The 27401-nt window shown below is 47.0% G+C and overlaps 1 protein-coding gene across 1 annotated transcript in view; it reads right to left on the minus strand.

Annotated features, from left to right (window-relative positions):
* LOC146202850 (uncharacterized) overlaps positions 1 to 27401 on the minus strand; it is a 426668-nt gene that overhangs the window by 77577 nt on the left and 321690 nt on the right. Inside the window, exons 4-10 of the mRNA XM_084602213.1 lie at positions 18549 to 18584; positions 12326 to 12361; positions 12199 to 12225; positions 9677 to 9712; positions 9181 to 9240; positions 5773 to 5826; positions 2249 to 2347 (exon numbers count right to left, since the gene is read on the minus strand). Coding sequence (XP_084458339.1) covers positions 2249 to 2347; positions 5773 to 5826; positions 9181 to 9240; positions 9677 to 9712; positions 12199 to 12225; positions 12326 to 12361; positions 18549 to 18584 — 348 coding nt within the window. The remainder of the gene's footprint in view (positions 1 to 2248; positions 2348 to 5772; positions 5827 to 9180; positions 9241 to 9676; positions 9713 to 12198; positions 12226 to 12325; positions 12362 to 18548; positions 18585 to 27401) is intronic.

The following is a 27401-nucleotide window of genomic DNA, read 5'->3' on the forward strand; positions in this document are numbered from 1 at the left end:
TTCTTTTTAAATTTATATGACAGGACAAATAATAGATCAAAAGGTCCGGTGCTTCGAGAATGGAAACCCAGAAGTCCTATACATACTACGTACCATATGAAAACTTTTCCAAGCGTTTATCCCCTACCCCCCTTTTCATCACACACACACACACACACACACACACACACACACACACACACACACACACACACACACACACACACACACACACACACACACACACACACACACACACACACACACACACACACACACACACACACACACACACACACACACACACACACACACACACACACACACACACACACACACACACACACACACACACACACACACACACACACACACACACACACACACACACACACACACACACACACACACACACACACACACACACACACACACACACACACACACACACACACACACACACACACACACACACACACACACACACACACACACACACACACACACACACACACACACACACACACACACACACACACACACACACACACACACACACACACACACACACACACACACACACACACACAAACAAACAAACAAACAAAAGGAAATTTTGGGGTTTTGGTTCCACCGGAGTTCTAACACTACCAGCACTACCTGGATGCAGAAAGCCGAACCATCTTAATCACTTTGACAGGTCATGGACGTTTGTTCCGTGTTTTCGCGTTGTCATTAGAAGGCCACACCAACTAGCAGTACCGTCGGCCTGTTCCATGACGGAGTCGTACGACGTGTAACGAAACGTCTCTTGTCCCGTTCCACGAAAAAACAAATCAGGTAACCAGGTAACCTGTCTAGTAACGAAAATTCTCCCAAACTGCTTTACCTCTTTCTTTTTTTTTTTTTTTTCTGAGCGCAGGAAGTGGAGCACGAGCACGGATCACGTTGTTTGCATTGTACTGGATGATACCCAAGCGCCTCTGTTTGGACAGTTCGCATTGCACATCCCTCGCACATCGAATAGACGTTTTCGGCGTTCCACGTCCTTATGCTGAAGACTTCGGAAAAAAACAAACAAAAAACATTCGTGCCATTTGTCGGAATTCGATTTGGCAAAATTGCAAAGTCTGTGATTTTTGTTTGGCCCAATAAATTCGGCAATCAAATTGACTGTCATTGACTGTCAGTAAACAGAGTGCAGACTTAAGACAACCAAAGCGGTTAACAGTTAACGTAGAAGCGTGAACTTCGTTGCGCTGAACAACAGTTAACAAAAAAGTCCCCCAGCTGCATATGTGAACTATGAAGGAACAGCGCTTATGTGCTGTTAGTCTATCATACGCACTGCAATGACGAATAAACATTTTGTCATCATTCGAAACGATCAAACATAGTTTAACATAAAGCTAGCAGCTCAATCGATGAACTGAAAACTACAACGGCAAACGTCTATTTTTGTCTAAAAGGTGTACGCGAATGTCTATTTTTTTGGCTAAAAGGTGTCAAGAACAGGATGAAACACGAAGGAAGACAGGGTGATGTGCCATCCTGTTTTCAGCGCCTTTAAAGGGCAACTCCGGTGGTTTTTCCATCATTTTGTGTTTTTGGTTGAATTACATTCCTCGGCACGTCCTGGCACCAACACAAAAAACTGTTTTTCGTAATTCCAATTAGAAGTATTTTTAAAAAGGAAAAACAGCAAATCGAAACCGAAACTGCTCTCACGGCCGGAATCGACGTCCCACTTGACGACATGGTGACGTCACACTCAGTATTAGAAAAACACTCGTACGTGCGTTGGATGGTGAAAATAAACTGTGGAAATCATGACGCATTGCATAATATGTCTGAGGTAGTTCAATATAAGCCTCACAATTTAATAATCATGCGGGAAATGGACAGTAACGCCGGTATACTGATTGTGACGTCAGAAACTCAGTGTTGCCGGCAGAAATAGTCTCAACTTAAGCCATGAAAACAGCATATTTTAAAGTCCCGTTGCGCGCGAACGGATTATCGTACGGTGCCCAAATTTTGCAGAATGCGTCAGGACGGAGAGGAGAATATACAGTAAAATTTTGATTAGAATATTTGAATGTCAAAAAAGCTCCGGAGTTGTCCTTTAAACCAAGAACGAACTAAAACCAGCTATGCCGACAGAGAGTTATTTATCCATTGCCGCAAAAAATCGAGGACAAAGCCTAGTCATCATCACGCAACGCACTTTCTCTCTCTGCTAAGAAAAATACTCAAGACAGGTTCGCACAATCGGTCCGGGGGGTCCCGTGCCACCGTCGAATCCCGGCAGACCTGGCGGCCCAGGTGGTCCGGGGGGGCCGGGGGGACCAGACTCTCCTTGCGATCCCTGCATGGGTGAAAGCATTGCCATTCATCGAATGACATGGAGTAGGCACAATGACAGGCGCAAACGCGACTCCGTCCACCACAGAATGTGAAGGGTTCAGTTTACTTAGCAGCGTCGTAAGAGGCGAGATCAAGATCTCTCGCGAATAAGGAGACTGAAAGTGTTGGAGAAGGAAAACAAAACAAAACAAACAAGCAAAAACACTTGACACCCCCGCCTAACAGTGGGACCATACCACACAGTTAAGCCCAAAGGCGACGACTAAGGACCACGCGACCTCGTGCATGGAGCGTGTGCTCTACGACTTGCTCCTGCGGCTTTTGGTGATATGAGACATTAAGAGAAGAAGCACGAGTGAGAGCTTCGCGCACTGAATGTGCAGTAAGGAGACGTCAGAGTATTGCGCGGGCAGACTGCCTCCGAAGAATGAGCGTTTGCACAGGGTAGCACTCTCTTAGCTTGAACGCAGTCACTGCTTTCAAAGCTTCATTGCTCCAACCTGGTCACGCAGTAAAGCTAAGGAGCAGGCCAAGCAACCACTGCCTCAAGTCCCTCAGTCCTTGCGCCATTTTGCTTCGATATTCGACCGCGATGACCATTTGATATTATCGCAATGGCGCTTTGAAAGCGACCTTGTCCAAACTGTGAGTGGACGATCCTGTACTTTTAAGTCCGCCGTATAAAGCACGATGGTCTAGAACACATGTTCAGATCATTTTTTCGAAGCCTTATCTTACTGTTACTGTTGTTGTTGAGCTAGTTGGTTTGTTTTCGTGCTTCCAGGGATCAGCGCACAAAAAAAACAAACAAAAACCAAGCACAAGAACAAGGAGGACGAAAGGATGCAGCGCTTCGGCTTGTCGTCCTCCTTGTTCTTGATTTTTTTTTTATGCTCTGGGAGTCCTGCAAGCAAAGGTCTCACTATAATGCTAATTGCTTTGTGTTTAGAGGAAAGAAGCCAACAGTCGGCGAGGCCAAGGAAAGCGTTGGGGATGATAGTCATTCGTATTTCTACTGCACCGCACGCTGCGGTTTCTACGCTAGTAATCTTTCTGGCAAACGTGCACAGACAACGGGCGAACGAATAAACGTAATTCAGTACAGAGCATCAGAAGGCGCAATCAAGATGAGTTAACATGCGACACATGGTACAGTCCCCACGGCGCCCAGAAAGTTGCTGCTTGACAGCCCGACGACGAACAGCGTACCCCGGTAGCCAAATCCTGCCCATCTGCAAGCAAATACTCGAGAGCGTCGCCAAGGGACGACTCTCTCACATGCAATCTCTCGAGAATCTACTGCAGCCGCGTGTCCCCTTCCATCAACCCCGGCCACGTTAATAGCTTAACGGTGCGAGTAACTTTTCGGGAGGTGAGGCCCGGATTTTGAAGGACGTGCCTGGAATGCCGCTAAGGGTCCCCCGAGCCGGTGCAAGCACGTCGCTTCCGCGGGGTCCGGCGCTGTTCCGCGGGCGCGCGATAAGCTCCCCGCAGATGATGCCCATCTGCGTCCAGGCGAACCATCGACATGCAGGGCGCGACTCGCCGGCTTTTGCCGCCAGGAAACGGGGGTAAGTAGAGGAGAGCGAAGGAATTGGCTCGCGGGTCGCCTTCCGAGTGACATTTGTTTTTCGCCGCCTTCGCGACTGCGTAGCAGCGAGCCCCGAGAAGAGTCGGGCGGTGACCCTTAATCGAGCGAATTTCAGCCACGACACGACTCGTTAGGACGAAATGATGAGAGACGGCACGCTCCGGCATTAGCCGTGCTTCGCCGGGAAGTTGGGTCGTTGTGGCAGAGCAGATCTGTATGGAGCCGAACTATGAGGTCGGGTGGCCCCGATCACCCAGCCTTATTTCATTGCCCATACAGTGAGCCACGTGGAAACCGACACCAACTGATGGTGCATCACGAGGAAAACAACCATTTTCTAGTTATTAGAGAACATGACAAACCGCCATGCAGTAGATAAAACGCATACTGCCTGCCCCTTCAGTCGACGACCAGCGCATGGAGTTGCCAGAAATACGATAAAATATATTTTGCTTAGCTGTGTTTTGGCACAGATTCACACTGGCAAGGACCTTTTCGGCTATAAAAAGCGATGACAACGAGTATTCTTGGTTCTTGTCAAAATAGTTCAATATTCGTTTACCGGGTAGGAAAGAAAGCTCATCATTACGCTCAAAAGTCAGATCAGTCTGGCGCTTTTGGGGGACTCTCATTTCAAATTCGGATAAAATATTTTTGCCGCTCACACGGACTTCGCGTAGTTAGGTTATCCACCGTTTACCCGGCCCCTCGCTCTAGAATTCATGTCAGACAGTGGAAGCAACAAAAGCATGCAGGACACCGCCGACGCATTCTCAAAGTGATATATGAAAAGCTTCGCCCTCGCACCGATTAAGAAAAGTTGTCGCAGTAAAAAGTTGTCAGAACGGTCATAAGGCAAGAAGCTGCTTACAAGCGTGCACCAGGAAAAAAGAAAAGAAAATAGGATCATGTCTGCGCTGTCAGCAGTGCATAAAGGAAGATTACTTCCCACAGCGTTCTCCCGCATACAAATCACGTACACAATCAACGGGACGCCTCATCCCCTTCATCCCCCGTACTTACGCGCGGCACATGCCACAGGGACCGGACAGACACGTAATATTTACTTGCTGCAAACATATTACAACAAGTACTGTTAAATGCATAGTGCAGTTGGCCGGTGCTGCATTGACTGAGCCGGTCGAGGTTGAGATTGAATGCCATTACACTCCATGGTGATGGTTCGAGGGTACTTGATGACTTCACCTAAACATTATACTGCTCGAACAATCTTTACGAGGACCTTATTGCTCAAACACGAAATTAATATTACCAATAATGTGCTGAGACCTGTGACTCTGAATAGCAAGTCAGCAGGGTACCACCAGCCCATGAGTAACCATGCATACTATCGACTGAAGCATCGGTAAAACAGCATCAGCCTTAGCAGAAGGGTTGCACGAATGGTTTGTGTCAAAGAAAGTCGGAATAAATTATTTGTTACTTGATAGAGAGGGGACTCCAAACGAAATAAATACGCCCGGAAAGAGAGCACTCAATGTGTGAAAGAGCAGGCCAGATTTGAATTACTCCGGCCAACCTCTCTGCCTTTTACTTTCAATAAATCTATCTATCTAGCTCGTTTACGAAGTCACTAAACCGAAATTGGCCTTACGGTGAAATGCCCATGAACCCGTCTCTGTGGCTTCGCGCGAATGACTCTGAGTATTCACATTTAAATCAGCAAATGGATGAACACTAAAAAACGTTAACACTAACAACGTGAACAACGTACAACTGAACACTAACACTCGTGAACACAAAGCGATAAACAAAATAGTATTCTTAGCTTAAACAACACCTGAGTAAATTTCGGAATTACAATTTATACGTACCTTCATCATGAACACGTCGCCTGGTGAGAATGTCACTCCAATATTTGCTAGTTCCTGAAAGAAAAGACCAGAATAAAGCAATGAGCCCGGCGTACACTATTACCAGCTATTTATACCATGCCGTGTGCAAAAAATAGGCGTCCCTTTCTAAAATCATTTTGTTATCACGCTGTGAAGCACATTTTTATTCGCGCCTTGAATTTTATGTTTGTTACAACAAAGATTCTCATCAACACCTTGAGATTTCCTGTTTCCAGAAATTCCTACGGAGCCTTAGCCGTGAGTCGTAAATTGACCTCGCTATTTCGATGCTGAAAAGCATTAACGCTTTAGCCGGTGTTATTTTCGTTATAGCAACGACACAAGCTCTGCGGCCGTCAGAGCTTCAAAGTTTGCGTCCAGTCTCTCACCCACATCCAGGAGGAGGTGAGAACGACAGAAGCAACGCTTGGCTAGCTCTAGTAAAATGAAGGAAGTTAGTTGCGGTGCAAATAGCTATATGGAGGCTCCAAATAAGCATTTGTCCGTCTGCTAACACATACGCTGCAGATATGCCCCCCCCCCCCCCCCCCCCCCCCCCTCGCAAGATGTGACTGCCAGCGATGCGAACGAGCATTCTTTCTGGGGCGTAACGACAACGACGCATACTACGCGCTAGGCTAGTCTAGAAGACACCTGTCGGTGGGAAGCGAAGCGAAGAAAGCAAATACACACGCACAGGGGCAGTGTTTCCGAGCGATTAATTTCTCCGCTCGTGATTTAGTTCGTTAGTCTTTGGCAGGTGCAGTCTGCGATGTCAGCCATGCGTTTCAACACTTCCTGCATTAAAGGGGCTGACCGCAAGCAACGCAGAGGGAAAATGAGAACCGGTAAAACAGTCCAGCTTATGGCTTCGGAGTATACAGGGCTTGCGACCGCGTGACTTTCTGCGACCGCGTGACACGAGAGCGAGAGCAGTTAGGATCAGTATTTCAGCCGCCCACCGTTCGAGGGCTCTAGACAAACCTCGCGCCTCCCGCATGCGACACAAGGCAGATAGCGAGCAAGGCTGAGAGTTAGTCGAAATGTCCCAAGGAGAACGACGATGTAGACACGCGAGTGTCAAATTGCAAACATTCCGCAGTTTTGCGCGTGACTTTAACGTGGCATGCCTGAGTGTTCCTGTGGTTATAGAGTGAGAAGTGCGAAGCTTGAATTATACGATAGGGCCCTTGGCTTCTCGTCATCCCATCCTTGAAACTTCTCCGTCCACAGCCTATACAGCACTGAAGCAGGCCAGTTCCAAAGCAAAGCTACCTGCGGCTCTTTACTGCCACTGCAGGTAGCGCCAGCCTAACTTATACATTCTGCTCGCTTGTGTGATCTCGGGTGCCTTAATTCAGAAGTTTTTCAAAATTTTCGATATTCAAAAAAGCGCTCAATTAGTGCAAGTTGTTTACGCTGAATCGCTCAACCTCCTTGTTTAAAGTAACACGATAAAACGCGCCCAAAAGTTTCCATTGCGTTTTGGCCTCTTTTTCGGCGCAGACATATGTCCGTCAGCAGCAGAAAATGCATGCCATTCGCATGCAGAGATTTTATTACTCTGCCCCTTTTTGCTTTGCGCTTGCCCTTAGCGACTAATGTTATTAACGACCTAGTCATTTGGGAAGCCCGACCAAAAAGATAAAAAAAAAAATGAAGCGATATAACGCCGGCTTAATCCCAGTAACTGTAATATACCTGCAAAGCTCGCATTACCATTTTCTTTGAAGAAAAACTAAATGTCCGCTGGCCGATAGCAATTAGGGCCCACGCCATTAATCGCATACTGCCAGGGTCGGCGCTGAAAGCATGGTCAGACGTTTCCAACACGCCAAATAATTATTCGACGCTTTCCAGCCAGCCAGGCGGGGTAAGGAGCTACTTTTTTCTGTACACTAAATCTGCGCTTTTGATTTCGCTGTAACAAAAAAAAAAAAAAAAAAAACACGAAAAGACAAGGGGGCGTAATGCACGTTGTTTGACTCGAGCGGAGCATGTGCGTGCTGGTTCGGTTGCTCTTTCGTGTCACTTTGCCAAAGTGAATAGAGCAGCTTTGGTGACCTTCCAAAATGCGTTGCCTCATTAGATGTCGGTCTACGTGAGACTGCGCCCTGTTTCTTTATATGCGGCAACGACTTCGCCATTTTCGTATACAGTGCCCGTTATACGTGCCTCTTGGTCGAAGGCAGGAGAGCAAGAAAGGTTTCTGCTCCTCGTCAGTCTCATTCAGTCGACTGTTATGCTCACGCTGTCTCATAAAGGGTCGCCTTGAGAGAGCAAAAAACGAACGCAAAAGCGGTATGCCTAAGCCTTGAGCGATAGTTCTGCTCGTTCGCTTCCCCGTCGCTTGGGGCGTAGGGGTTTACTAAGCCATAGGTGACATGTCTGCTTCCGTTTAACACTCCTGCGAGGAACGCAGCCGTTAAAGTAACGACACGTAAGCTAGCTTAGGTTACAAAGTTCCTTCCACACGTGGTACGCTCTATTTTACTTAGCATGTATCAGTAGGCGAGGTTCAGCGCAAGTTACTGTGGGCATTTACTCGTAGCGCTATTCAAGTGATATCAACAGTTACAAAAAATCCCTGTTCAAGTGTACGCAAGAACGAGCTTTAAATATCCTAAAAATACATAATGGTACTGCCTTTTCAACAATTATAGGAAACAAGGTTTCCGCTATTTCGTAATTTAACTGGCATGCGGCCTACCTCCTAGCATCTTTACTGCTACCCAGCTAGTTCAGGCAGACTCAAGGGCAAACAAATACCGAGGGCCAGGCCTGGAAAAGACACGAGGCCGCTGCAAAGTGCTTCCCGGCAGTGTCGAGCAATATGGTACTTGAGAAGAACGCGTCGCCTCAGTCGGGCGAGTGCGCTGGTGAAAGGTTTCTATCTACTAAAAACAAAATAGGTAACCAAAGGCAGAACCGTCAGCAGGCACCCCTTGGTCGACACAGTGCATGCTCTGACTGCTTGTGCTGCTACGGCTGTGTACAGGGACGTGGCTAAAGGAAATGCACGAACGGCTGCCCGACGCTCCTCGCGAATGGCGAGGAGAGACGCATGCGTCGTTCGAGAAACGTGCAGGTCATGCGTGAGTGCAGACACTAGTCCGCGTCCTCCCTCCTCCTGAAGGCAGGGCAGAACTGAAACGGAAAGACAGGTTGGAGGAGTGGACAGTGGGAATTAAAATTGAAAAGAGGGAGGAGGAGAAAAATAAGAAGAAAGGGGTGAGGTTGTGAACTAGGACAGACAGACGATCGAAGTTGCAAGGATCCAGGAGCCGAGAGGCCACTTGAGTTAGTCTCCGTCTCGAGCAGGGGTTAAGTGAGCAAGGCACAGTGCACTGGGTCACGGGAGCACGCGCGCGCAGGGCGCGGACTAACCTTAAAATCGGTGGCGTCAGCGATGCCCCCGTGGGGCATCTTGACTGAACGCTTTACTCCCTGAAACAGCAGTGGGACGTGGCGTCAGACGGCCACTGGGCCGGCACACGCAGCCAAGGCGGCTCGAGAACACCGCGCCGGCCGCCCCCAATGCGCGCGCTCAGATGCCGGAGCTCTACGTCCGCGGCCATCGCTTGTGCCCACGTATCCCGCCACTACGCCCACTTATTGAGTGTGCACGCAATGTAAGTAATAAAAGATTAGTGGACTACATTTCAAAGGTTCACGCAAGGGCCTAGTCACAGAGCCGGCATCTGAACGCGGAAACATACTGTCAGTACAAGACGGCTACCTTGAAGAAAAGAAAAGGCATCAGGAATGGCACAACCCCAATCAATCTGCCCTGTAAGAGCAATCATCTGCGATCGAGCAATACCCCAAGAAAGAATAACAATAAAAAAAGAGACACCTAATAAGCGAAAGGATGAAGTCTTACCTTCACGTTTGAGACAAGGTCGATTCCCGAGTCACCCTAGACGAAACAGATTGCAAAGAAATCGATGAAGTCGAGGGGACTGCAAGACGCGAGGCCGCCTTCAGGCCTCACTTTCCTATTTTCACGTAAAAGTGGGGGAAGGGGGTTAGGCAGCCGAAACGAAACGCATGCAACTGAAAACGCACAGCAGTAAGGTCGCTCTCGGCTTTTGGACGTCAAGTATAGGGCTGAAAAGCAGAACAAGGCTAATCGAAGCAACACTCCAAGAGAAAGGAAGCGATATAGGTTTCCGCGCTCTATTCATTTCACGCGGAGAAGCTATCGAACGAAGTGAAGAATCTGCTGAGGAGAAAGAACGGGGTATTTTATCCTAACTGCGCACAACTGAAAGCGAACCATTACGTTTTAGAGTCACAAATCCTCGAAGTAATTGTTTTGTTAATTTATGAAGTGGAAATTTGAAAGACGTTAAAAATGAGATCGTTTGCAAACTAATCGGCCTGTTCTCTCTCTCTCTCTTTTAGACAAAAGCTCGACACAGGGCCATGATAACTTTTAATGTCTTTTCCATTTTTTTTTCTTTCAGTCGTGATTGCGAGAATCGCGCCTGTTATTGCCTTTAGCCCTTGTTGCGACGTGGAACTTGCGAACGTGAAGCGCTATACAGAACTGACTATTAAATGTGCGCGCACCCTAAAGGCTAACATTCATTTTTACTCCAGTGAAATTTGATCCGAATGGGGAACGTCACGTAAAATGCAGTGTATGTTCCCCAAGTCTTCATTATGACTTAAGTCAGCTTATTGATTTCACAAAACAATTTTCCAGTCAAACCAAATCCGTACTCTTGTGTTCACTCTTGCCGCAGTTATGTCTCGTTGATGTTCGCGCCAACGAGAAAAGGCCAAAATTGTGGGAAAATTCCTGTTCTATTTCACTCTCATAACAAAGCATCCGGCCATGGTGCTCGTCAGTAAAACGAAGGAGAAGCCCACGTGTCGCGGCTTATATACGGTCGCGTTCGCGTGTATCGTTACGCGAGCAAAAAAAAAAATAATAATAATAACAATGCTAATGTCGCGCTGTTTTTTGCTTATACAGTACGCTTCGACTGTATTACAGTTCAGATAACGTCACCTCTATCTGTTCACCCGCGAGAACAAAATGATGCACGATACAAGGATCAGTGATGCGAAATTGACTTAGGTGAACTGATTGACTTTGCGAGGTCCCAGCCAAATATTCGGTGCGCTAATATCCTTATATGAGTCGAAATCTGAGGCTTTATTATTCACCTTGGACGCTGAAGTAGCGACGACATTCTTTTCAGATACTGCCAAATTTAGACTGATCTAGTCAACTAATTTACGAGGGTAGTTTGTGTCTTCGGATGCCAAAAAAGCACCCCCTCCCTTAAAACAAACAAAAAAAAAGGTTGAAAGTTATCGTGCTCTAAGCAGCGTAGTGGCTGAATGGAAGCGCAGAAGGAGATAACGCATTGCTATCTTCACTCCAAAAAAATGTGGTCACTCCTCTATTTCTTTCAGCCGTCTTCAGTAATGAAAGAAAGCGGGTCATCGACTATGCTGTGAGCGGAAAAGGAAAAAGTGGGATCTGCTATATACAGTCCACGGACCATAATTATTTATCCATTCAAAAACTAGCTGACCCTAATCTTGACGTCCGTAGCAGGATACTTACTTATAGGCAATTCACTGAAGAATACATAACACCAGTGACTAAGACTAAATATCGTAAATAAAGTTTTGTAAATAGATGAAAAATACGTAGACAACGCGCCATTAATGCATTGTAGCAGATTGTGAATAAGCAAGAATACTCCCCCGTAAAAATTGAGCCTTCACTGTTATCCGCGCTTTGTCGTTCGTGCTGCTTTTCTCTTGTTTCTCTTGTTTCTATTGCGCTGCGGCCTTTTTGCGTCACGTTCTTCCAACGCTCCCAGTTTGCTACACTCTATAGGTAAGCCGAAACTCTGCGCATGCGCCTTGGTAGCAAAATGACCTAAAAAGTTGCGGCAATCAGTGGCATACCGCACCTTCCCCTTTGTAATGTCGCCCTGCTCTAAAATAGACAAAAAACAGGGTGTCGCTTCGATTTCGGGATATCCACCCTGAAAAGGCCTGGGAGCAGTAGCTTGGAATCGGAATGCGGTGGCGCCCACAACAAACGTTCAAGCTGCAGGATGCCTGAAGAAATTAGCGCGGCCTCGAGCTCGGGGCCCAGACCTGAAAGTTTAATTCTCTGACTTCCGGCAAAGCGGCAGAGCCTGGCACCCTAGCCGAGCGACGGGAGCGCTACTCTTGAGTTTGTTCATTTCCAGCGCATTTTAACGGAGCTTGCGTCATTATTCTCTCGCCTATTCTCCCCAAAGTAGTCGCACTTCGGCTCCGAAGGGAACTCGATCGCACACTCCCTCCGCCGGTATCCAAACAACGCTGGCTAGTGCCGCACGCAATGGGCAGAGCGGAGGCCTCGCGTGGACGACCGCAGGATGGACGCACCTTTTCTCCTTTGTCTCCTTTCTCGCCCTGCAGAAGGAGAAGAAGGAGGAAAAACAGCGCGGCCGTCAGCGTCCCGTCGCACGTAGCACGCAAGTTGGAAGCCTTTATGACACCGCGTGGTACTTACGGTGTCCCCCTTGGGGCCATCGATTCCTATTGCGCCCTGCAAAAGAAGAGAACGGAGAGAACTCTCACGCATACTGCCCGGAGCCGCAGCTCGCGGAGCGCGAACAAAACGGAGACTCAGGTTTGCGAACGATTGGCCATTTGCCTCGAGGTCCGCACACAGCCCCAGTGCGCGTGACCCAGAACGCTCCAACGGTCTCCGTTGTCGTTCGGAGGCGTGCATGCCAACGATTCGCGAAGAGAAAGTGGGCTCACCCAGGCCAGACACTCGCGGCATTTAGAAAGACTAGCGCGAGAGGCCAGAAAATAGGGCTAGCAAGAGAACAATTGAAAAAAGGAACGCAGATCAATAAGGGACGGGCACATTTGACAGGAAGGCGCGAGCACAGCTGCAAAAGAATCGGTGCTCACAGCTTCGCTGCGGCCCACTGCCAAAAGCGGACAACTGCGCGACAACTGTCCCGCTTTGCGACCTGGCACTCCGTTTCGAAAGCTGTCAGCTTGCTCAAACAGCTCAACCTCAGCGATTTCAGCTCCTCGGGGGCAGTCAGTTGATCATCGCATTAAAGAATGAGCGCTGTTATAAGTTGCGCGGCCAAGGTCGTTTTTACTCTTGATCTTCCCTACAAATGCAGGCCTCTCCCAAGAGCCACCAAAATTTAGTAACACACGAATGATCCTGACAGAGCCCTGTACCACAAGATATGGAGAACACAATACAAAAGTGAATGTGTCTGGTGCGGAGACACTGCTACACTATACCACACAGCATGGGGATGTAGGGCAAACTCCATAATGCCTAAAATAGATAGCCCTAGTCCTGAGCAGTGAGAGTACCAATTCTAGCCCACTCGGACGCGCAGCATCAGCTCATGCTGGTGCAGCAAGCCACAGCTGCTGCTGAGGCCAACAGACTCCTGGACAAAGGACTGCCGACCATTGCTCCTCCCTAACCTCTAACCCTAACCTCTAATTTTCCCCAATAAAGTTTATCAGTCAATCAAACACGAATTATACTACACGCTGAGGTGTCATCACTGCAACATGCGCCTGTTCACGATCATATGAAATCTTGTGCATTATTTCGGCGCTAGGTGTGAGAGAAGCTCTCCGTTCTGTTAAGCTGAATCGGTTGGCGTATGTACTGAAACTGCTTAGAAAACGCGACCGATTTCTCTCTGCCGTCTGCGACAACAGCCTTCGAAGATAACAATTTTGATTACGGCGAAGCTTCCTCCTGGAAAGAGACTGCTTCGTAATTCTAGGAACCTTTTAGGCTGACGGGCGAAACCGGCTCAACGCATTAAAGCTGGCAAGCAGTGGTCTACATTGCTATCAGCTGTTGGTGATGTATGCACACTACGCCCGTGTACCGACCACAAAAATGGGTAAGTTGGCTAGGAAGCGATGAGCAGTGCTTCTTATTACCCCGCTGACCTTCCTCAGGAAGCACAGTTGCATGTTGTTACGGCGTGTTTTTTTCTCTTTCCTCGCCTTTGTTTCTACAAACGACAGCTGACTCTTACCTGCCTGGGCGATGCGTAGTGCCATTTGCAGAAAGCGCCTCTTTCTCGAGGATGGCACTTATAGCCGGAACTCCACATCCTATCAGTCCCGTGCCGACAGCATATATGGCGTCCGGCAGTTTGAGACGCGACCGAAGCGCAGGTTGTGTGCTGAGCACTAAGTATATTCATCACTGAGTCGTGACACCATCCTCAAAAGCACTATACGCTCAATTTTCGCTTCTCCACCCCTCACCAAATCATAGCCAGTGCCCATTAGGAGATGTGCAGATGTTGCGACTTTGTTGAGTGGCTCTTGAGCGTAAAGCACTGAAACACGAAAGCTAGTCTTTGTGCTGTAGATCTCACTTATGCTTCCGGAACGTATATATATATATATATATATATATATATATATATATATATATATATATATATATATATATATATATATGTGTGTGTGTGTGTGTGTGTGTGTGTGTGTATAAAGAAAGACGCTTATTCGTGCGCAGAAATCAAGGGCCAGACTGCGGATTCTCGTTTCGTCTCCGCTCCGCCTTGCCTTTTCTAAAAAGTGGGCTGCGCGCCTCGGCGAAGAATATTCAATAACGAAACGGATAATGAAGACGGAGTCTAACACGCTCGCCTTCGACGAACGCGGACGTCGCATAATGGGCCCTTGGAGTTCGCCTTGATGTTCCAACTCGATGAACTTGCAAATGCGGATTTTCTCAAGGGGAATCCCTGGGTAATTTTCTCAACGACTTAATTAGAAGCCCGGTACGGAGATAAATGTAATCGGCACGAGTCAGCTCCAACCTCGGTTGGATCCTTAAGACCAAAGTATACAGGGGAAAACAAAATCGAAGAAAGATCAGACCTCACGATAAGTTGAGAGGAGCGTTCTGGTTTTACACTGGTTATCGTCAGATAATGCGGCTAAACAGCAGGGGGCGGGACAAGCTAGCGAAAAAAAAAAAAAAAAAAAAAAGAAACCGAGGAAAATGTGGATAGATTAATGTATGAAGCCAGGTTTGCGTAAGAGGTTAAGTGCTGGAGCGCGATACGTTTTCAAATTCGCCAGCGCCGAAATGTCCGCCGTCCATACTTTACTGGGCACCTGCTTAAGCCAGCTTACAGCGCAGCCGCCTTTAGCCTCCACAACACTGTGCACCATGTCAAGAGATGCCCCGTAAATCACCACCTACACGGTCTCGCTGGAATCGGGCATCGTTTTGAAAAGGGCAGGGCATCCTCCGAATGCCCAAAACCTGTTCGCACGCTTAACCGGTTCCCAATAAAACGGCCAGGGCATCGGTGCGAGCCAATCACGAACGATTTCTAACTGCCGGTGGCTTAGTAAAAATTAGCACTCTGTTCAGATGGCACCAGCTCAAGCTTCCAGGAACGCTGCACGGTTCGGATGGGGCGCAGCACAGTAGCAGATGCCGCGAATGAAGGCGTGCCGCAGTTGGAACAAGCCTTATAATCCATTTTAGCCGAAAATAAAGAATTTTATCAGCATCGTCTGTAACTTTAGAAACGCGCGCATTGCACTAGCGGTAAGCCCGCACGTGATACTATTTTTTTAGAAATATATTTTTACCTTATAACGCGACGACAAACGCTCGACAAGACACAAGCTGCAATGTGGAAGGCAATAAATAACATCAGCATCAATTTACTTTATTAAATTTGCGATATATGATTGCCATGCGCGCACTAGCTGCCGGATGTATTTTGCGGTCCCTTTTTCTTTCCCCATGTTCACTTGCATGCAAATTACGGTTAGGGTGTCGAATACAAGCTGTTCATATCTGGCTATAGAAAGTTGGTGTCTCTACAAAGACTCAGTAATACTTGAAGCAGGCCTGTTTGAAGAATAAAGATGGATTTTTCCGCATATTGGTGTCAAAAATGGCGGATTTCAGAAAATACTTGCAAAACAAGAGCAATAAGAGAAAATGGGACACATGACCATCGCTCGTTCCTACATCTTGTCCCTCACGTCCTGTCTAACGTCGCGCTTCCTTCCTACATTAGTTACAGCTTTTCACGTGGCCGTCAGTGATATCAAATCTTCTTTTAGCACTCAGAAAGCGCGAACCTACTCAACGTTGCGGCTATAGAAACAATTCTACTACCCAGTTGTCACTCCCATGTACGGGAGAAGCAAACATTCTCCAAAAAGTTCAAACACTATGGTCATCTCACTAATGCTCTGCTCACCGGATGGTGTGACACACCTCACTGCCAATGCAGAACAAATTCTATATATACGGGCACGGCTCAACCAAAGGGAACAAGGTAGACACACATGATACGACGAGATCTCGTCCCAGTCTTCCGTCTTCCTTCCTTGCCCCCGTTGGTTGTGCTGCCGTCCTCGTAATAAAGCAACTAGCCCAAACAAGTGTATTACCGGAGCATATTCTATAAGAAAGTGCTCCTTTGTCACGAGACCAGTCTCTTGCACAGCCGTTTTCTTCCGGCGCATCAAACCAAAATCGCGTGGACGGAGAGAACACATGCTGCATTTAAATGCAGACTTCACTTGGCAGCACATGTGTCAGGCCAGGTGGCAGGCATGCCACCAAATGACGTCTCTTCGCAAGTTAGTAACGTTGGTCTCTTAGCGGGTGATGCGGCTTCGTGCGTCCTTCAGGTCTTCGGTTTCAGTTTGGGGCTTAAGAGGGTGAGGGCGTTTTCTCAAAGTCAGACACTGATAATAATATTGCCGACGGCAATTTTAAAATATATAATCTTAACCAGAAGCTTGTAGGTTTAAAGGTTTTGAAGTCGAGTGGTTGAAACTACTGGATCTTATTCAGTCGTTTTACAAGTAAACACGTTACACCTTTTACTCAAGTCCACCATCATTTTCACTACTAAACCAGGAAAGCCACCTTTATATCTCAGTAATCCGCTTTAAGATGTTACCGAAAGCCCTTGTTGAAATTACGAAGAGCATAATAAAAGAAAGCATCAGACATGAAAGCTGCTTTCCCACCGTTTCAGCGCATGCCGGCAGAGCTTAAATGGACACCGAATGTTTGATTGCATGTTTTGTTCTATCAAATCATGTTTTAGGCATTAGTATACACATAAATCATCATCATACTGTATTCCCTTACGACCGCTACATAATTTGCTACAAAATTATTCCTGACGAGTTAAGGCTTCAATTTTACGAATCAAACACGGATCACCCCATGATACGCCTCTATGGCAGCTAAGACATTTACGATATAATTTATTCGTGTTGCCATTTTTGTTTCGGTTTCATCGAGCAAACAATGGGTGTGACGTATAAAAAGTGTTTAGGTCACATGAGGCATAAAAAAACAACTCCAATATATAATGGTGATACGTAGTTTTAATTCACTTCAATGGCTAAGCAAGTGAGCTTCAAGATCGAGCTTTAATTACTACAAATGACGTATGTTGGTTATATTGCGGTGTTTTAGTGTCATGTCTTATGTGACCTAAATATTTCTACCAAGCTCCAGCCATTTGTTGGCCGACGGAACCGAAATAACATAAAAAATAAATGCGGTTGGAAATATGACTCATTTGACACATGTATGCTATGATTTATGCATTATTGCAGAGAAGAAAACTTACAAATCAAATGAGTTTTGTGTAGTTCTTTAAAGCTGGCGATTCTAGACGGCGTATAGGAACCGGAATCCGCATGAGCTAGCATTTACAGTTAGCGAAATGTGTGTGTGTTTTTTTTAATGGGATTAAGCGCTAGGCATTTATCAGCTGTGCAACGCCCATGATTGCTTTACAACTTCGGCGTTTCAACCATTTCACACAGCGTAATTTTTGGGCCTCATTTCTCATTTAGACTAGGCTCGCGAGCTAAGAGCGAGAAGAAACTTTGCTAGGCTCCGCAGGGAACCGACAACCCCGGTGGCAAAGCCCCAAAGTTCAATATGCTAATGCCACATTGATGCAGACGCCTTTCCAAAGAACGACGTTTAAACGATAAAGCAGAGAAACACGTTACAGGAGACACATTTCGCAGTCTCCCTTTAATGCCCTGCCAAGGTTTCAGATTGCATATTTCCACACGCGCCAAGTCGGTTCATTTCTGTCTTCGCGCATAAGCATGTGCGTAGTCAAACCTTCCTTTCGTAAGGTCGGCCGTCGATTGCAGCAGTGTTCGGAACACTTTCTCGAATTGTCGGGATAACAGCGCAGCGAGCGGCGGTGTCCGACAGTATAGGCGCAAATGCGGAGCCCAGCTACAAACCGCGACCGTTCGATACGACGACCGCCGAATGCGTCTCTCAGTGACGCTGCCGCAGAGTTTCGATTCCTTCTCGTTCTGCGGTCCAACATAGTTTCTCAAGTTGGCCTTCGTCTCCCCAACGTACGTAGCACCATGGACTGCGTTTGACATTGTATTGCGCTAGACAAAACAAGCCGACATCGATGCTTCGCTCAACGAAAGTGGACTTTGCGAGGGCCGAGTTCACGCTTAGACTCGACGAGTGCACATACCCACGTTTACCGCACCATACGGGCACATGCATGCAAAACCTAATCGCTGTTTATCATATTCAAATTTTGCACGTGAGCGCATGCTTGTGTGAGGGTTGCTAGCTGCGATTGCATGCTGCGAGAATAAGTGGAAGTTAGACATTCAAGACAGTACGCGTGTAAATCGCGGAGAGATACGAGGAGGCGAAAGCGTCCCTCACAGCTTACCGGAAATCCGGGTTTTCCTGGCGGCCCCGATGCACCCTGCAGAAAGAGAATAGTTGGGGCGGATATTTTGGCACACTCAGCACGCCGTCGACACGAGCGTGAGCAATTCTAATACAGACAGTCTATCAAGAACGGACGTTCTCTTCTTACTGGCGCTCGCGCCCTTAGTTAGTTAGGGTAGCAGCCGTGGTTTCTCCCCGACTGTGCTCAGAGTCGAGCCAATATACCGGCGCTTCAACAGCGGCCATCTGTGGCTCCTTATAGAGAGCGAGAAGAAATTTCAGCGACGATAGGAGTAATCTACGCTAAGATAGCCCATACTTCGCATTCGACCATGATGATGGTATACGGATGGTGTTACGATTCTATGCATGACGCCATGTTGCTTTTAATAAAAAATAAACAACAACTAGAAACAAAGGTAACAAGGGTTGAACTCCGTTTAAGCCGATTAAAACGTGAGAAAGCACTGTTTGCCAAGGTTTTACATGCCATTATTTGACGGTTTAGCATTGTGAAACTAGCGCAGAGTTTGACAAAGTGTTAAACGACTTTACTCAGTGTGGTTTGGGCGGAAGGAAGTCGGCGGATCTGTCTCACATCTCTGTGGACACTTACAGCTAGCGGCGTGCAATAGGAGGTACACATGTCGGTTTGAATCCTTGTTAGCCACCAACTAGAATATGGCTGCTAAATGGGAAAATAAATTATATGACAGAACCCTGAACGCTGCACAAAGAATTGTTGCGTCACAATTTTCATACAAGGTCACGTGATATTTTGGGTGCTTGTCCATACTTCCTGCTCACGTCACTTATAAGGCAAGTAAGGTTTTCGCCTTAAAAATATAATTTTTTTTTCGTGCCACAGCCATCAAAGCGCAGTAAAAAAAGTAAAACAATACTCTTAGACTTGACTACGATATTTTTATTTTTACATGAATAAAGTACATTGTACATTTACATATAATCACTTGAGAGGATTTTCTTTTAACGTTCTCCCACTCTGAAACACCAAATGTACAGGATCATTGTGCTTTCAATTCTTAAGTAATTTTAACTTCTCACAGCAGTTACAACATGCAGCAACTGGAAACTTGATAAAATGCTTTACAACGCAAGGAATGCCCACCACGTGGGGGAGAAAAATCTAAAGTTCGGAAAAATGACTCTTTGGGACATATTAAGCTGTTAACTGCATGGTGAGGTGGTCCAAGTGAAAATATGAAATGTAGTGCGTTGCACAGTGCCACTCAATTGAATTTATATCGGAAAGTTTAATCGGAAGCCTCTTGTTCTAAGCGAAAAATAATTTTGAAGCTTGACAACTCCAACCTACTCCTTCGACAGACTTCAATTCAGTGTCGTACAGCAGCCTCATGACACTCTGCGTGGCGACTCGAGAGGTGGACTAAACATCGCTGCAGCCTCGCTCCTCATCCCTCAGCTACCGCCAACGCTGTCAAATTCATTCCGCTTTCTGTCTGGAGCACCACCACGTTAACCAGTGTTCCTCCACGTAAAATATACACCTCATAATGTCAACATTCGAACCCACCCTTCTGGTGGGAAACGCTTTTTGCTGTCAAACAGCTTGCTATCGTTAGTTTGGGGATGACGAAAAAACGCGTCGAGGTGAACCAGATGCTCTTACTACGTCTCTGTCTCTCTATATACAAGAGGCCCCTTCAGCTGTTTACAGTAAAAAGTATTAGGGTTGCCCTGACGTTCTGGGTGCTACGAGACATTACTGAAGAAAAATACATTTCATGGAGCGTTTTTAAACCGTGGCACTTTCGAAAGGAACATATGTGCGTTTCGTCGCATCAAGAATCAATAGCTGTGAAATGTGCACACTGGATACGCCGCACTCGGCGACTCAAGATCCTCAACGATTGAAACATTGACGAACACGTCAGACAATTCCTTTCAGCGTCCGAACATCCGGAGTACAATTCCGGAGTGCACACATGGGGCACTGTGGAGGTGCTTCAGGCTCAATGGCTCCGGCGGCGGCATTGCAGTGAAGAGCGGAGTACGGATTGTCGCCAGAGGATGCCGCGGGTTGTCAACTTAAAATGATTGTTGTTATAAAACAAACAGTGCTTCAGTTAGACCCCGCGAAACGAATGCCACTGAACAAAATTTTGAAACGCCCTACATTTCATGTATTTAAATGGACGACCTCACTAATGTAGTCCATAGCTGAATATTGTGCAAAAATGATTCTAAGGTCCATTACGGTACTCCCTAATGCGATATTTCAGCGCAGCTATTTAAGCGCTGTTGCAATAAAACAGGTAAATAATTTGAAATATGTATGTATGTATGTATGTATGTATGTATGTATGTATGTATGTATGTATGTATGTATGTATGTATGTATGTATGTATGTATGTATGTGTGTATGTGTGTATGTATGTATGTATGTATGTATGTATGTATGTATGTATGTATGTATGTGTGTATGTATGTATGTATGTATGTATGTATGTATGTATGTATGTATGTATGTACGTATGTATGTATGTATGTATGTATGTATGTATGTATGTATGTATGTATGTATGTATGTATGTATGTATGTATGTATGTATGCATGTACGTACGTATGTATGTATGTATGTATGTATGTATGTATGTATGTATGTATGTATGTATGTATGTATGTATGTATGTATGTACGTATGTACGTATGTATGTATGTATGTATGTATGTATGTATGTATGTATGTATGTATGTATGTATGTATGTATGTATGTATGTATTGTCGTGACGCTGGGGCTACGTCGACCCGGCCTTCACTTGGTAGCGTGCAGAGACTCGGGGTTGAAGTAGGATTGAATCTTCGAAGTTGGTGAAATATGTACAAGCAGGTTTAATGGCACTTTGAGAAAACTTATTTACAATATTTACACGAAAAAAGAAGGGTACATCAGCAAAATGGCAAGCGTTAAGGGTTCATAGCGAGAAGCGACTGGATGAGCCGTTTACCCAGGGCCCAGAGCGACATTTCGTGCTCTGCAGCGTCCTTAAAAACCCCCTATGTCCAGCCCCTCTCTGAAGATGCTGACCAACCAAATCCAGGGCACGCCCCTCAGGTATCGGCATCCAATCGAACACATCACTGCACTGATGGTCTGAAGCACTGACTGGTCCGGCATTCATTCGTTGGGCGTGATCACTTGTTGGCGGGAAAAGCTTGGGAACGGCGAGGAGAGGAGGTACATTTCTATTCTTCAGCAAAGAAACCACAGGCTGGTTCTGGGGGTTTTACTTCTCAGAAACCCGAGTGCACGTGGCGCCGCATAGGGCTCCCAACATGGTCCCTTTTCGACAATTGCAAATCTTTCCTGCATTCCCGGGAAATCACTTAATGGCCGTATGAGTCATGCTCTTCTCTTGTCCTGCACGTCAGCGGACATGTCACTCTGTCGTCTCCTTTGGATAGGAGGCATTCATCACTGGAGGATAGCACTTCTCGACTGGAAGGGTGAACAAAAGAAAGCACTTCCTGCTATTTCCCGCAGGGGGACGTTTCTTTGTGTTTTTCCAGACGTTCTCTTGACAGGGCCAATTTGGCATTTGCAGGTTGTCCACAAAGCAAAACATGCTTACAAAACAGGATTCCTGGAAACAGGCTCACTTAGAGCCAATGGACCATCACCACATATTCACAAAACTTTTCCATGCCCACAGGCGAACAATAGAGCGCGCAAATGCGGATGCTTGGTCGTAACAGCCTCCTCCCCCGCCAGAAGAGACTCGGAGGGCAGCAGCCGCAGCTGCTGCATGAAGAGACGACTTAATGGCCTGCACGTGAACGCTTGAAGCTCGCTGTTGCATGTCGCGTTGTCTTGATTGTTGTAGGCCAAATTGCTTGAGCTATCTGAAACTCAACCACATGTCGAAGCAAGCACTCAGCTCCCGTCTGAAGAGACCAGGTCAAAAGAAAACTGCCATTGTTGTTCGAGAAAAGCCCACTCTCAAGACGTTCAGGACCCACGTATGCCTCGAAAACCAAACGTGCTGCTTTACATAGTCATCTATATTCAAGCGCACGAAAAAAAAAAAAAAAAACCTGATTATCAATTTGGATACATGGTGAGGAACATCTCGGACCGCTTAGAAAGAGCGGCTAAGCGCGTCCGCATTCCCATTTAACTTCCCCTTTTTGTATCTTATTTCAAAATTGTACTGCTGTAAAATCAAGCTCCACCTAAGAAGGCGACTGTTCTTCGATGTCGCAGTTTGCAGCCAAGCCAGGGGACAATGGTCCGTCTCTACGGTGAATTTGGCCCCTCCAAGATAGCACTGCAATTTTTGAATGGCCCATACAATGCAAGCGCATTCTTTCTCTGACGCGCAATAAGCCCTCTCTCTAGAACTCAGTTTTCTGCTCAAGTAGAGCACGGGGTGCTCATTACCGTCGTCATCTCTCTGGCAGAGAACAGCACCTAACCCTCGATCACTGGCATCACACTGGACCGTGAATTCTCGGCCATAGTCTGGAGCTCGCAATACCGGACGGCTAATCAGCACAGCCTTCAGGTTTACGAAGGAGGCTTCCTTTTGTTCGTCCCAGACTACATTTGTCGGTTCTGTCTTGCGGAGAGCGTCGGTCAGAGGGCTAGCCAAAGCTGAATAGTTAGGGATGTAGTGATTGTAGTACCCAGTCAGACCCAGGAATGCTCGAATTTCCGTCTTCGTGCTCGGCCGCGGGTAGTCTGCTACCGCAGAAATCTTAATCTCGCTGGGTTTCCTGAAACCTTGACCTACATTGTGACCCAAGTAGTCCACGGTCGCCCTTGCCAGGCAACATTTCTCGGCCTTTACGGTTAGTCCAGCTTGACGCAAAAGGCTCAGTACAGCTCTTAGATGTACCATATGGTCCGCCCATGAGTCGGAAAAAACCGCAATGTCGTCTAAATAAGGCACCGCGAATGTTTCACACCCCTTTAAAACCCTATCCATGAGTCGGGAAAAACAAAATGGAGCATTTTTGAGCCCGAAACTCATCATTGTTGGCTGGTAGCTGCCCGTCGGAGTGACGAAAGCCGCGTATCTGCTGGCGCGTTCAGTGAGCGGTACTTGCCAGTATCCTCGAGTAAGGTCCAGCGTAGTCACATATGCCGCTCTACTGACCTGTTCTACTCTCTCCTCAATATTCGGAATAGGATACACTTGATCCCTGGTGAGAGAATTTAGCTTTCGGTAGTCTACCACAGGCCTAGGGTCTTTACCTGGAGCTTCTACTAAGATCATAGGCGAAGCATAATCGCTTTCCGAGGGTTTTATTACTCCCAATTCCAGCATGCGAGTTACTTCCCTATCCAGAATTTCTCTTTGCCTTGGAGAAAATCGGTAGCACCTTGATCGCACTGGCACGTCTGAAGTCAGCTCAATATCGTGCTCAGTCAAATCAGTTCTGCCTGGCCTGTCCACGAAGCAGGCCTCAAACTCTGTTATTATCTCGCCCAGATCGGACAGCTGGGATTTCTTTAGTTCTCCTCTCTGCTCCGTCTTTTTGAGAAGCTCCTGAGCGTTGCTTCCTTTTCCGCTGAGGCAAATCAAGTTGTCCCCCATCTCCTCGGGAAGGTTTAACGTTAGATTTACCACGGCTTCCCTCTGCACATAAGGCTTCATAAGATTGCAATGATAAATGCGCACTTCTTTACGCCTACCGGGAATTTTCACTGCGTAGTTAGTGTTAGAAAGCTTTGCAACGACTTCAGCCGGTCCTTCCCACTGTACTTCGAGCTTATTCTGCCTTGAACTTCTCAGCAACATCACCTGGTCCCCGATACAAAACGTCCTTTGACGGGCTGTCTTATCATAGTACACCTTGGAACGAGCCTGGGCTGACTTCATGCTGGCCTCAACGAGTTCCTTAGTGTTATGTAAGCGATTCAAGAGGTTCAGAATGAATTCTACTACTGTTGGGTCTTCTCCGCGCCCCTCCCAGGCTTCGCGCACCATTCGCAAAGGTGAGCGCAGTGACCTTCCGTACACCAACTCGGCTGGGCTAAATCCAGTGGATTCGTGCGGCACTGACCGCAAAGCGAAAAGCGCTGCAGGCAGGCAGGTATCCCATTCGCGCTTGTTTTCATAGCACAGTCCCCTCAGGACTCGTTTGAGAACAGAGTGCCATCTTTCTACGCTGTTGCTCTGCGGATGATGGATCGAGCTATGCACTACCTTAATGCCGCATCGCTCGAGAAATGAGGTGGTGAGGACACTCGTGAAAACGCTACCCTGATCACTTTGTACCTCGGAAGGGAATCCAACTCGTGCAAACACTGACAGCAGCGAATCCACTACACTCTCGGACGTCACCTCGCGCAGCGGAACAGCCTCTGGAAACTTTGTGGCTGGGCATAACATAGTGAGGATATAACGGTACCCTGACTCGGTCACAGGAAGTGGCCCAACTATATCTATTACTAACCGGTGAAACGGCTCGGTAATGATTGGTACTAACACCATCGGAGCTTTCCACTTATCTTGCGCCTTTCCAACCCGCTGGCACGTGTCGCATGACCGTACAAAATTTTCCGTGTCCTTAAAACATCCAGGCCAATAGTATTCTTGCAACAGCCTCTGCTTTGTTTTCTTTATTCCAAGGTGACATGACCACGAGCTGCCATGGGAAAGTCGCAGTAAGTCTCCGCGGTACTTTTGGGGAACGACTAATTGGTCCCGCTCTACTCCGCGCTTATCCTTGAATAAGCGATACAGCACTCCCTTTCTCATCTCGAAAGAAATATTGTTTGCTGTCTTAGTGGCGCGGTGGCGCTCCCTTATCTCCTGTATATTGGGATCATTGGCTTGCTCTATAGCTAAGTCCTCTCGGGTTCCACTTAAAAGTCTCGTGAGATTACTAGACACTGGCGGCAAGAGGTTACTCTCAAGAACGTCCTCATTCCGCGTCTCATCAAGCTCACTTTCAAGTTGACTTATCTGAGATGCCTCGCTCTCAAAGTTTTCTGACCTGCTATCTTCCGCATTTACCATTGTTTTAACTGCCGTTTCCTCCGCTGTGGATTTTTCTGGAATGAGCAGTGTAGCTAGTTCTCGCGCCTTTGAACGTGTTAAGGCTTGCACAACTCTGTCTCCGAAAAGGATGCCCCTCTTTCGCAGCAGCATGTCCGATTTGTTGGAGAACAAATACGGATAGCACTTAGGAAGCTTTCCTGAAACGGCAGCCTCGGTTGTTAATTCGCCGAAAGGGCCCTCGATGACCACGTTCGCGATCGGCAAGCACACACTCTGTTCCTCAACTACCTGTCGGATCCATGCACACTGTCCTGTATAGTCGGAAGGCGATACATACGCCGGATGGACAACATCCATCGTTGCGGCCGAATCGCGCAGTACCTTGCAAGGCTTCCCGTTGACTACTAGGTCATGCAGGTAGGGTTCTAAAAGCTGCATATTTTCATCGCAGTCCCTGACATACGAGAAAGCAATCTTTTCTTTCCGGCAGTTGACGGCAATGTGACCCTGCTCATTACACCTAAAGCATGTGAGCGGCTTCCTAGCCTCAAGCTTATTCTTTGTGTTCTGCACGTTGGTCACTTCCCCACTTTTCTCACTGCCGTCCTTTCTAGGGAATTTGCCTGAAGAAACCTTCATTTCTTCGTTTCCAACTCTAGCAAAGTGCCTTTCCTGACGGTTTTTCATACTGAACTTGGGATTGCGGGGCCTATCCACTGCTGGGTTGCTGAATTGTCGGCGCGAAGCATACTCCTCAATAAGTTCGGCAGCTTCAGTTGCCGACTTAATTTCGCCTCGGTCCTGTAACCAATTTCTTTCTTTTTCTGGGAGGCAGTTATAAAACTGCTCCAAAAGAATTTGCTCGACTACAGCGTCCCTATCACTGTAGGAATCTGTGCTCTTTAGCCACTCGCCCAAATTAACTCTTAAATTGTACAGGAATTCAGGGTAACTCTCGTCCCTGGACTTAGTAGCTTTCCGAAAACGTTGTCTGAACGCCTCGGCGCTAAGCCTATACTTTCTCAGAAGGCAAGCTTTGACCTTCTCGTAGTTGTCCGCGTCCTCCTTGCTTAGCCGCGCGACAACCTCCGCTGCCTCGCAGGGCAGAACCGTCAATAATCTCTGAGACCAAGTGTCTCGCTGGAAGGACAGTTTTTCGCAGGTTCGCTCAAAGTTAGCCAGATACAGACCGATATCCCCTGATATCACATATGGCTGCATGTACTTTGACATCTTGAAATCTGCCTCCTTGTTGAGAAGAGGTACCGCTAGCTGGGGACAATTGCCCGACCTCTTGCTCAACTCTAGTTCTAATTTCCGGAGCTCAATTTCTTGGTCCAGCTTTTTTGCTTCTCTTTCACGCTTCTTTTCCTCTTTTTCCCACTCACGTTCGCGCTCCCTTTCCTCTTTTTCCCTCTCAAGTTCACGCTCACGCCTCTTTTCCTCTTTTTCCCGCTCTTTCTGCTCTTTTTCCCGCTCCTTCTGCTGTCTGAGCTGTTCCTTTTTTTGACCGATGAGGTTCCATGCTTCACTGAGCTCCTCATCATCGGCTCCCAAATCTGTGATTGCCTTTATAATCAAAGGTTTTCGTGCCAAACCACTTGTATCAATTCCCAATTCCTCACACAATTGCAACAGTTCCGGTTTCTGCAGCTTTTGTAGGTCCATGATCGCTCCGAGTGTCGGCTACTTCCAAAACAACAGTGCAAACTACCAAACCTAAAGGCGTTTCCACACTCTCTTTACCAGTTCTAAAATCTAACCCTGTTCTAGAACCTGGTCCACATCAGAAGAAAAGCCAAGCACTCACCCACACATGCGATCGATGTTCCGAGCTGCCCTCTTGTTGGCCGATT

This window comes from Amblyomma maculatum, chromosome 1 (genome assembly GCF_055883805.1).
Source record: "Amblyomma maculatum isolate TAMU_Amacu chromosome 1, ASM5588380v1, whole genome shotgun sequence".
NCBI classification, from domain to species: Eukaryota; Metazoa; Arthropoda; class Arachnida; order Ixodida; family Ixodidae; genus Amblyomma; species Amblyomma maculatum.